The sequence below is a fragment of the Nelumbo nucifera genome, chromosome 3 (genome assembly GCF_055504915.1).
Source record: "Nelumbo nucifera cultivar China Antique chromosome 3, China Antique-T2T, whole genome shotgun sequence".
NCBI lineage: Eukaryota > Viridiplantae > Streptophyta > Magnoliopsida > Proteales > Nelumbonaceae > Nelumbo > Nelumbo nucifera.
Window position 1 is genome coordinate 22285086 of NC_142651.1, and position 12232 is coordinate 22297317.

At 38.2% G+C, this 12232-nt stretch overlaps 1 protein-coding gene across 3 annotated transcripts in view; it reads left to right on the forward strand.

The window, feature by feature from the left end:
- The window catches only part of LOC104601624 (Flavodoxin family protein), a 37167-nt gene that overhangs the window by 12884 nt on the left and 12051 nt on the right, over window positions 1-12232 (forward strand). For 2 of the 3 annotated variants that reach the window (XM_010265040.3, XM_088900994.1), the window contains exons 6-9: window positions 3433-3617; window positions 6293-6390; window positions 8350-8424; window positions 8988-9098. In XM_010265040.3, coding sequence (XP_010263342.1) covers window positions 3433-3617; window positions 6293-6390; window positions 8350-8424; window positions 8988-9098 — 469 coding nt within the window. The remainder of the gene's footprint in view (window positions 1-3432; window positions 3618-6292; window positions 6391-8349; window positions 8425-8987; window positions 9099-12232) is intronic. The other variant, XM_088900995.1, reaches the window with a different exon arrangement.

The following is a 12232-nucleotide window of genomic DNA, read 5'->3' on the forward strand; positions in this document are numbered from 1 at the left end:
GTTGCAAGCTGCCTCCTCTACCAAGCAGGGGGAGAGGACCCTCTCAGCCTACTATTTAGATTTGACCTCAATTTGGAAAGAACTAGGTCACTATCAGGACATTGATTGGAAGTGTGATGCTGATGCTAAGGTCTACAAGTCTCTGGTTTCCCAACAACGGGTTTTTGCCTTCCTCTTGGGGCTGAACCCTATATATGAGTCTTTTAGAGTTCGGATATTAGGAAGGAAAGATCTTCCTTCAGTACAAGAAGTGTATGCTCTAGTTCAATTTGAAGAGAGCAGGCGAAGTGTGATGAATAACTCCGAGAGGGAGCAGATTGCCTTAGTGGCTAAAGGGAGTATGGGTGTAGGGGGAAATAATTCCTTTAAGAAGGGTGACTTCCAGAAGAGAGTGGATGATAAGGATAAGTTATGGTGTACTCATTGCCAGAAGGCCAGACATACTCGAGATACTTGATGGGATCTCCATGGAAAGCCAAAGTGGGCCCAGGAGTTGAGTAAGAAATCAGATCAGAATAAGAGGCCAAGACAGCAGAGTCAGAAAAAGTTCAATACAACAAACTTGGCCCCTTAGGAGCCTCAGTCATCTATTGCTATTAACCAAGACTGCCCATCCGTTGCCAATCCCCGGGAAGATATCATTAATTCTTTCCGTGACCACTTGGATTTGTATGGGAGCCGGGAAGATATCATTAATTCTTTCCGTGACCACTTGGATTTGTATGGGAGAGCAATCCGCCAGATGGATTCTGCTCCTCCTGCCTCGACTTCTTTTGCATCTACTTCAAGTAATGGTAATTCTGCCACAACCTTCCATGTGTCTTCCCATTCATCTAATTCCCCATGGATAATTGACTTTGGAGCCTCAAACCATATGGCAGGTAAGTCAAATTGTTTTCAATCTTATCAACTTTTATCTAGTAGGGACAAAGTGAGTTTAGTTGATGGTTCTTTTTCCACCATAGCTGGTCAATGAATCATAATCCTTCCTTTTGGATTTACCCTTTCTAATGTATTACATGTTCCGAAATTACCTATAAATTTGTTTTCTGTCAATGGCATTACAAATTCATTAAACTGTTCAGTGACATTTTTTTTCTTGCTACTAACCTTGATTGGGATCTCCACCAGTTCGATATTAAAAATGCCTTCCTAAATGGTGATCTTGAAGAAGAAGTGTACATGGTGCAACCTCTTGGTTTCTGTGCCCAAGACCAAGAAAAAAGGTGTCTGGGTTAAAGAAGTCCTTGTACGGACTAAAGTAATCACCGAAAGCTTGGTTCAGCAAGTTTCATCTAGCTGTACAATAGATTGGTTATAAAAATGTCAGATTGATCATACATTATTTGTGAAAAAAGGAGAGGGAAAATTGCAGCCTTGATAGTGTATGTTGATGACATAGTGATCATAGGCGATTGGAAGGTGGAAATTCAAAGACTAAAGGAGTTCCTAGCCACTCAATTTGAGGTGAATGATCTAGGTCCCTTGAAGTATTTTCTTGGAATTGAAGTGGCCCATTCGAAAAAGGGGATCTTCATTTCTCAAAGAAAATACATCCTAGATTTATTACAGGATATAGGAAAACTTGGAGTCAAGCTTGCTGACTCCCCCATTGATCCAAATTATAGATTAGGTGATTGTCAAGGTGAGGCTATCAAGGATGTGAAACAATTCTAGAGACTTGTGGGCAGACTATTATATTTGTCTATGACACGGCTAGACATTGCTTATGCTATGGGTGTTCTTAGCCAATTCATGCATGCTCCCAAGACTACACACTTAAGAGGCAACCGATAGAATCCTTAGGTACCTAAAGAAGTTCCCAGGGGCTGGTTTACTTTTCTAGAAGAATGGTCACTTGAAGGTTGAGGTGTATACAGATGCTGATTGGGCCGGATCAGTTGATGATAGAAAGTCTACTAGTGGGTATTGTACCTTTGTGGGAGGAAACCTAGTCACGTGGAGAAGCAATAAATAGAATGTTGTAGCGAGGTCTAGTGCTGAAGCTGAATATAGAGCAATGTCCTATGGAGTGGCTGAAGTTATGTGGATGAAGAACTTGTTGAATGAGTTGAGATTTCCTGTTGATGGCCCCATATCCTTGTATTGTGATAACAAAGCTGCTATTAACATTGCTGCCAACCCAGTACTTCATGATAGAACTAAACATATTGAGGTTAACAAGCATTTTATTAGGGAAAAAAATTATAAATGGGGAAGTGTGCACTACATATGTCAGTTTCATAGATCAACTTGCAAACATCTTTACCAAGGGATTACATCATCCGCGACACAATGATTTATGTGACAAGTTGGGCATGATTGATATCTATGTCCCAACTTGAGGGGGAGTGTTGAAATCAGTTAGCCACTTAGTTTTTATTTATGTTTCTGTTCTTTAGTGCTGTAGGGGCACTCTTGTAATTTCCCTTATTTTTTATTATTAGTTAGGTCGCCCTAATATAAAAATTAATAGTTGGCACTGCCAGCCAAAAGTTTTGAATCCAATTTTTTTCTTCTCTCTTCTCTCTTCCTCTCCTTCTTTGATATCTCTAGCCTGGAAAACATAAGCTTTGGTCAGACTAGGATTGGGCTGAGGTCAGGCCAGACTCAGGCTACCCAAGGGCTACGCCAGGGCCCAACCTGGAAAATAAAGAAAAACTAGGGTTTTGGGCCCAGGCCCAACCCAAGGACCAGAAATCCAAGCCCGGCTTGTGTAAAATTTAGGCTCGGGTTGGGCCACCCCAAGTTGCACTCCTACACCTCACTGCCTTTTAAGATAGAAAAATCTATTGGGTAGAAGCCCTCTTCTTTGAGTATGTATACTTTTAAATCATGAGTTAAAAAGACAAATGTACTCATGTTTCTAGTAAATAATAAAAAAACATCAACCAAGGTTTTTACTCTCTACATTCTCTACAATAATTTTTGGCTTTTGAGTTCTGACAATTATTTTTTTGAAGGTAAAATAATATTGGGACAATTGATTTTCCATTGTTGTTTCTGTGGCTGCAGACTTTCAATTAAGTTATGAATTTGATAGTGAGAACATTTTGTTTTCTTTACCATGCTAATCATCTTGTGGTAGGTTTTGGTTGCTAATTTATGTGCTGAAGTGATATACTGTCTTTTTTAATCTTATTCATTGGTGACTTTCATGCTTATGCAGGTAATTTTAGAATGCTTATGGTTCTTATTATCTTGTTAGTTTTGTATACCTTTCTCACTGTTTGCAGAAAGGGGTTTCATTTGATTGAGTTCCATGGTTTCTTGCTGTTCTAACTTGTAACATGTTTGTCAGTCTTTATTATTGCCTCTGCATGGTTCCCTCTCAAGTCCCAACCCTCTTGGTGTGATTGGTCTTGGCCCCTGTTTTTATCTATTCAATTTGGTTTGAATTTAATTGACTTGAGGTTTGGCTTCTAACCATAGGTACGAAGGTGCTTTGGATCCTTGGTTGTCATCTTTGTGGGCTCTGCTTAACCAAATGTATCCTACATTCTTTCCAAGAGGTTTGGAGACTATAAATCCCAGTATGAGTGTTTTGGACCCTCCGAAATTTGAAATCATTTATCATGATGTTGACAAAGTGCAACCACTATTTTCAACTGTCTCAGGTAATTAATTACTTGCAGCAATTTACTTGGTACAATTTATGCAAACAGTTTCAGATTTACATTGCAACTTGATGGATGCTACTCTTTTATTAATTAAAACTAAAAGATCAAGAGCAATTTCCTAAATAAGGAACAAGGTACAGGAGAAGAGATGCAAAGAAAACCAGATGGGATATCAACCCTAGGTTGTCATACTACAGCTCTTCGTTGTCAAGGACTCAAGGCATATAGGTGATTCTAGGTGACAATGGAGTGCCTAGTCACCTAAATGCCTAGGTTACAAAGAAAAACAGCAGTACTTTTTAATAATAACATTAATTTTCCATGTCAAAACATCATATCTAAAAGACAATAACATTTTAAATCAACTAATTCCAATATTTTATAAACAATAGTATAATATAATTATTCAATAAAGCAATTGCATGTAAAAAATTATAAGCAACTAAAGACGGCTATAATTATATTCTAATATAAAATTTAAGAGAGTTACAAAAAATCATAAATAATCCTTGAATCTTTTATGTTTAAGTAATAAAAAATCATAAATAATATAAAATACACGATAGGATGTATGAGTACACATACCAATAAGATGCAGCTGTACTAATACCACTACAACAAGGCACCTGTCCTGTGATTTTGGTTGCTTAGGTGGGTGTCTTATTGCCTAGTCAGGGGCCTTTTTGATATAAATCATGGTATTCAGGCTAGGCGCCCCACCGAGGGTGCCTCGTTTCCTAGGTGACACCTAAGCAGGTGCCTAGGCAATGCCTTGTTGGATATCATCTCTTTGGACTTATTGGTCTTTTTTATATACATTGGTCTGAGGCAAAAATAATCCAGATATTTTCTCTTGAAAGAAGTTGCAATTTCTTTTAAAAGTTAAACAATTTTATCTAGGCTGTAGTCTCCATGTTTTAAGCACCACATATAATTCATTACATTCATGTCAAGCACAATTATTTTAAGAAAATTGTTTGTCAAAGTTGGTTGACCAGGATTATCCAAATTGATGGGTAGTCAGATAAGTGGGTTGATCAGAATTATCTATGTTCCTTACTTCTTAAACTATACTTACATAGTTTTCAAGGCGTCTAGGCGGTTCTGGGCGACACTGGGGCTCCTAGTCGCCTAGTCGCCTAGGCGATAAAAATTTTATAATATGAAAGAGCGACACTGGGGCGCCTAGTCGCCTAGGCGATAAAAATTTTATAATATGAAAAACTGACTTTTGGCTAGTTTCCTAGTTTTATATACCATTCAACATGTATGCTAATTGAAAAATAGCAATTCTCTTTATTAAGAACGTTAAATTTCCTCTTAAAATGTGGCAAATCATCTCCTCTAAAAGATAAAAATCTTTAACATATATTAATTTCATTATTTTCAAAAATAATACTACTATAATAAGTATTTAATAGAGCAAATTCATATTAATTAGCAGCTAAAGAAGGTTATTAACTTTATATGATAAATATTCAAGATGGAAAGTAAAATAGAAAAAAAAACAAGGATGGAGTTTCTGTTTTATTTAATTAGAGAGAGAATAGAAAAAAAAGAACTTTATTATTCTATTGTTTCTTTCCCCTTTCTTTTCTTTTCTTTTCTTTCCTTCCTTCTTTCTTTTTCTCTTCTCAAAACCCTTTGATCTTTTAAATTTCAATAGTAAAACATTAAAACAAAATATAATTGATATATGGCATATAAAAAATGTATTAACACATACATTAATAAGATACAACAATATAAATGATATTATAAAAGGCGCCCGCCTTGTCATTTTTGTCGCCTAGGCGGGTGCCTAGTTGCTAAAAGTCGAGGCGTTTGGGTGAGGCGCCCAGCCAAGGGTGCCTAGTCGCCTAGGCGAAATGATTCCATTTTCACAAATACATAGAAATGAATGATCTTTTCCATGAGTGATCACATTTTTGTGGGGACTTTCTCATTTTTATTTTTTTGATCAATAATTGCAAATTACATTAAGAGAATCACAAGTAGTGATTACAATGTGAGCAAACTGACAGTTAAAGATTAAAGATAAACCTTCTTATCTTTCCCCAAGAAAAGTTTTCTTTATCTTACAGTTGAGGTCAAAACAATTGATCTCTCCCCATTCCTTGTTTAGCTAAAGAATCTGCCAAGGAGTTGGCACTTCTTTTAACTCATTGTAGTCCCACATCCATGTCTTTTGTTAGCCATCTGAATTTCTTACTTTCTTTGTTGTAACTCCACATTTTTGTCTCCTCACTTTGTAGCCAGTCCACTACTAGTTGGGAATCTCCTTCAATGATTAGCTTCCTTGGATCCAAATTCTTGCTCTTTGTACTCCCTCCATTAGTGCCAAAAATTCTGCTCTTAAAGAATTACCCATCCAATTGGGCCTGAAAATAATGTGATTATTTTGCCCTCATCATCTCTGAATACCACTCCTATACCTGACAAACCCGGATTCCCCAAACTGCTTCCTTCAAAGTTGATCTCAATGAATCTGCTTTCTGGTAGAATTCAATGATGATTGCTAATAGTCTTGTTTGTAGATGAGTCAACTACTCCCTTCCAATTTCTAAAGAAATCATCTTTTGAGACATTTATAATACTTACTTTTGATCAATAAAAAGTTGGAAATACTTGTTAACCTACCAACAAGAAAATATTCCTTGTGGTTGCCTCAGATTTAAAGTGCATGGAGATGCAGATTGAGAGAGCTCGCTTGATGTCCCCTGGGAAATTCAGTCATGATAAGATTAGGCCTCACTGCTTCCTAAAAATGGTATAGGTGACGCACTCAAGCCTCATGCTTGTTGGAAACATTGTCAATCTTTTAACGAAAATAAACAAAACATACAGATTTTGTATGTTTTGTGTATTGGGCCCTTGATGCAATGCAACGTATTGGCTGATATGGACTGATACATTGCAAAATTTCAAACGTGTGTAATTGCTTTTATGGCTATTTGGATTTTGGAGAAAGTTGCTTTTGCCTGATAAATAGATCATTGAATTAAGGGGATATTGGGAGATAGATTGTAGAGTGTGCTAAGATTGTCATGTTGGGGTTGGAGTGAGGGAGCTTTTTGTAAGCTTGATGTTGGGCGAATTTGAGTTTTTATTGGTTTTGTTTTGCTTTTGTTGAGCAGGGTTGTTTCTCCTATTTTTTTTTTTTTGTTTTTGTTTTAATGAATATTCTTCTTTTATTTATTGTCAAAAACAAAGGTTAACCATGGATAAACGTCAGTGGGTTTTCTTTTTGAAAACATCTTGTAACAATTTATTTCTATCAATAAAGTTATTCTGTTATTTATCCAGAAAAAGTTGCCCAACATTTTTACCAACGGAGATGCAAAACTGTGGTTTGAGGATAATCTTATGAAGCTGGGCTTGATTAACATCTATGCTCAGCTTGAGGGGAAGTGTTGAGAATAAATTAGTTTATGTTTGATTGTCACTGGATGTTTTATATTAGGTTTTTTATGTCTTTTTCTGTTTATTACTTATGAGGGGTGGATAGAATGTTTTGTTGTGATCACTGATTTGTAACTCAACATATAAATAAGAAAGTGGGCAGTTGATGGGGGATTGTAGACTGTTCTTTCCCCTTCTCATTGATCTCCTCTCTTCTCTTCTATGTTCATCTATTTTCTGTTTTCTTTTGCTTGTTTGAAGATCAAATTAAATTCCAAGTAACTCAAAGGGCAATCAAACTGAACATCACCAAATTGGTCATAGAGGGTGACTCTAAATTGGTAGTGGATTGGCTGAAAAATGATACTATTAATTTTTGGAACTACAGCAATGAGAAGAGGAAATTCAATTGGTTAACTAAGAATATTGAGGTGAAGATGAGTTGGGTTAAAATAAGTGCTAATTCCTTTGCTGATGGGTTAGCTAAACAAGGGGCAACTAGGGACTCTTTATTATGGGCTATCTTGTAATTTTTTTTTCTCTTGTTTTCTTGTTTGGGAAGGTGAGATAAGAGAGTTTATCTTCCTTTTATTGTACCCTTGTATCATTTCTCTCTAATCTTAATGGAATCTGTGAGTTATTGATAAAAAAGAAGAAGTTAAAATAAATTGGTCCACAAGTTGCCACTCCCTTCATAGGTCTACTGCTTATGGATATGTGGATACAACCAGTTACATAGCTGGACAAGTCAAAGGTAAAACTGAAGCTTCCAACATAACACACTAAAACTAAGCAAACCCACCTACCACCTGTCATTTTTTCAACATGGCCACCATGGTAACCCCTTTAAAGTCCTCAAAAATGGAAATTCAATTAGTCATTCTTATTGTGATTTACATTTTTCATCAAATGCGGATGAAGAGCACTGCTCTTGATTCACTAGAATCACAAATAAAATAGGAAGTACTTGTCTAGTTTGACATTTCTTGGCACTAAGGCTGATACCCTCTGCCATAGCTTCATTGTGTTTTCAAACAATACAGATGCAACCAAAGTGCTGATCAGGCTTCTATAATGGGTGTTGAAGGCAGTGTCGGGCTGTGGGCTCTGCAGTAATTCTTTTCTCAATGATGCTGTCTAATATGCAGTACATTACATGCTACAAGTGTTTCCTTCCCTATCCTTTCTTTATATGTGTTTTTTTCTCATTCTCTGGACAGCTGCTGTTGATTATTTTGCTTGTAGTGCAAAATGGTAAATTACTAATTTCAGATTCTAGATAATCTTACATATTCATCATTTCATTATTATATATTCACTTTTGTAGATTACAAATCAAAGATTAACCAAGTCTGGCTGTGGAAAAGATGTGCGGCATTTTGAATTTGAAGCTCTTTCATCTGTAAGCCCCAATATGTACTTTTGCATTAAAAAACAGGTTGATTTGTTTAATCTGTTTAGTATCAACATCTGCACTTTTCTTTTTTTTGATCAGTAAAAGAGAGTTTTATTTAAAATAGGTTTAAAATAAAGTTTTACAGCTTGTAGATGGGAATAATGTTCTGTTCCCAAATTAGAACATATTTCTGTCCCACTTTACAGTGCAGCCCAAAACAATTGTTGCCTCAGTGCCCCTTGTTTGGCAAGATAATCAGCTAGCCCATTTGCACTCCTTCTGACCCATTTGAATTCAGCCTCTACCTCCTTTGCAATCTTTTCCACTTCTCTAATCACATGTTTGAAGGTCCACGGAGTAATTCTATTGTTTGTAGCCTAGGAGATGATCACTTCTGAGTCCCCCTCTACCTCAATATGCCTAAGTCCTAGCTGCTTAGCTAGCTTCAGCCCTTGTGTCAACATCTGCCCATTAACAGACTTAATCCAGACGAGAAGTAATTCATTTCAGTGAAAGTGCTATGTGATTTTTTTTTTTGGATTCATTTATATCTATTGAATTTTCTTCAGGTTATTGAATACCAAGTGGGTGATGTTCTTGAGGTTCTGCCTAGTCAAAATGCAGCTGCAGTAGATGCTTTCATTAAACGTTGTGATTTAAACCCTGATTTGTTCATCACAGTACGTCTCTCTCTCTCTCTCTCCCTCTCTCAGTATTTGCATGTATATTATTTGTACTTAGTTTATCAGGAATGAGTTTCAGAGATCTAAAGTCTAAATAATAATATGAAATATGAGAAATAAGAGAAAAAGAACAAGAAAATAACAAATGGAAGACTAATGTTTGGTAGCCAAAGGACTTGGGGTTGCCCACCTCTGCTTTATATATATATATATATAAGTAACTTCAATTTATTAATAAGACATCAAAATATACAGCTGTACAAGCATCACAAAGAGAGGTGTCAGATACACATCTCTAATTAGAAGAAAAACAAAAAGTAGGTTACAACTTAGCTCAATATAATTGAACCCTGTTAACCCCTTGCTTAGTTAAAGAATCAGCTATGTTGGTTGATCTTCTCTCCCATCGTATCCTCACTGTGGTGTTATGATATGACCCAGAAATTTGACACGCAGTTCACAGACTTACAGCAGCGTTCACACACTCGAATATCAACAAAGAAACTAGTATTCATTCAGCAGAAAACATTAACAGTTGGTCGGTTCTTCGAGAGACCGCTGGCTCTCCCAAACACACACAATATTCTTCACTCAAAAGAAAAACATGTCACCCCCCATCCCCCAAAGCCCCTTCTTATACTCTTCTGATAGCATAACTGACTCCCTCTATAAATGCCCAGCTGGCCTAGTTATAAATGCCCAAAAACTCTTCTTATTCATAACTGACATAGCTATAAATGCCCCAAGACTCTTCCTATTCCCTTCTGACCTCCTCCATAAATGCCCCATGTCTAATCATCTCCCCCTTATGCTGCCTTTTCTTTCTCCTAGCATACGTAAGGTTAACTGGGGGCCTATCATTACCCGCCGCCCAAAGTCTAACCTTGTCCTCAAGGTTAAAATGAGGAAATTGGTCTTGAAGTAAGTCAAAAGGCTCCCAAGAATCTTCAAAATCAGGCAGGTCCTGCCAATGAATAAGCACTTCCAATCAGTAACTCCAGGCATAGTGGATGGACACACACTGCACACGGCAGCAGGATAACGGAGCTTTGCAACTCTTCCAGTCTCTGAATAAAATTCCTTCTTTCTTTGAAAGATAGACCTTTTCAATCTCTTGACTGCTACCCCTGTTCCATCAGGAAAAAAACCCACTATATGTGCCACCAGTCTTGGCATTTCCAACAAGACGGTTACCTTCACTGAAATTCTTTGTAATTGGCCTCAGTTCCTCATTGCTGAAGACTTTCCCTGATGGGGTAACTGATGCAGATGTTGATGGATTAGATGCTTTGCGAGACCTTTTGCGCCTCTTGCTCCTCCTGTATGCAAGCAACCAAATTACAACAGCCAAAGTTGTGCAAAGGATCATCCCACTAAGAGTTGCAAGAATGATAAGATACTCCTCGTGGCGATGCAGGTGGTAGCATTTATTCTCTATATCAAGCATACAGATGAACTCATGAGAGTTGTTGCATCTCTCACCCACAAGGGTTGGCTGGCCATTAGTCACCGATGTACCGGTATTGATTAGATTAATGCCTTTGCATGATGAATTGGAGCAATTGGAGTGAAATGGTGCCCCAGGGGGAATGGACTCATTCCAATGTGTTGCATTGTCAGACCATTTCCAACTAAAACCACCTGTAGAATTGAAGCCTCTTCCTCCAACCCAGCAGCCTCTTGTTGTATTAGCGCAGAGTTTTCCAGCAAAACTTAGTTTCTTGGCTGATGTCAGTGTTGCCAAGTGCCCATTATAATCCCTACATCGGGACTCTGATTCACCCCAATAACTGGTGTTTTCTATCAGCCCAAAACACTTGCTCTTATTTGGACTGACTACCGGCATGTCTCGTAAGGGAGCAGAGAGCACCTCGAAGTGGCGACGATATTCCTTAACAGTAGAAGACTGATGTAACGAGAAGAGCTGCTCCTGTAAATTACCCTCCTGAGTCGATCGAAAATGTTCAAGGAGGAGCTCTTTGAATTCTGTCCAACCACGAAAAGGTCGCCGACCATCTTCCCAGTAATACCACGCCAATGCATCGCCCTCTAAATAGACAACTGCAACTCGCAGACGCTCTGCCGGAAGCAAGCCGTTAATCTCAAAATAGCGCTCTGCGCGAAAAAACCAGCCGTCAGGATTTTCCCCATCAAAGATAGGTAGCTCCAACTTCCGAGGAAGTGAATCAGAAGTATGTTTCGGGACTGACATTGAAGAAGACGTCGGGAAAGCTGCACTCTTCCCTTTGTCAGCCGCACGACTCGATGCGACTAAAGAAGGAGCAATGTCAGTTGTAGACAAAGGAGCTGAATAGGCCTGTTGCTGAAGCAACAAATCAAAACGTCTCACCAAATCTTGAACGCCTCTTTCCAGAGATTGTACCGATTTCTCCAGGGACGAGATCTTCGAAAGTCCAGCAGCTACCTTATCTGGATCGAGTCGCTGAAACTCATTGCGTAAGCCATCCATCTCCAAACGGAATCCAGAATGCAGAGAAGACAGGCGTTCTTCGAAACCCTCCACCTGCGATGCCACTTCCTTAGCTGTCACCATGGCCGAGGAAAGACGTGCTCTGATACCACTGATATGACCCAGAAATTTGACACGCAGTTCACAGACTTACAGCAGCGTTCACACACTCGAATATCAACAAAGAAACTAGTATTCATTCAGCAGAAAACATTAACAGTTGATCGGTTCTTCGAGAGACCGCCGACTCTCCCAAACACTCACAATATTCTTCACTCAAAGAAAAACATGTCACTGCCCATCCCCCAAAGCCCCTTCTTATACTCTTCTGATAGCATAACTGACGCCCTCTATAAATGCCCAGCTGGCCTAGTTATAAATGCCCCAAAACTCTTCTTATTCATAACTGACATAGCTATAAATGCCCCAAGACTCTTCCTATTCCCTTCTGACCTCCTCCATAAATGCCCCATGTCTAATCATCTCCCCCTTATGCTGCCTTTTCTTTCTCCTAGCATACGTAAGGTTAACTGGGGGCCTATCATGTTACTAGAAAGCCAATTAAATTTCTTCATTTCATCTCTCTACACCTAACTAACAGTCTCCAGCTTCTGTAATCATCTCACCACAATCTTGGAGTCACCTTCAATAATCATCTTGT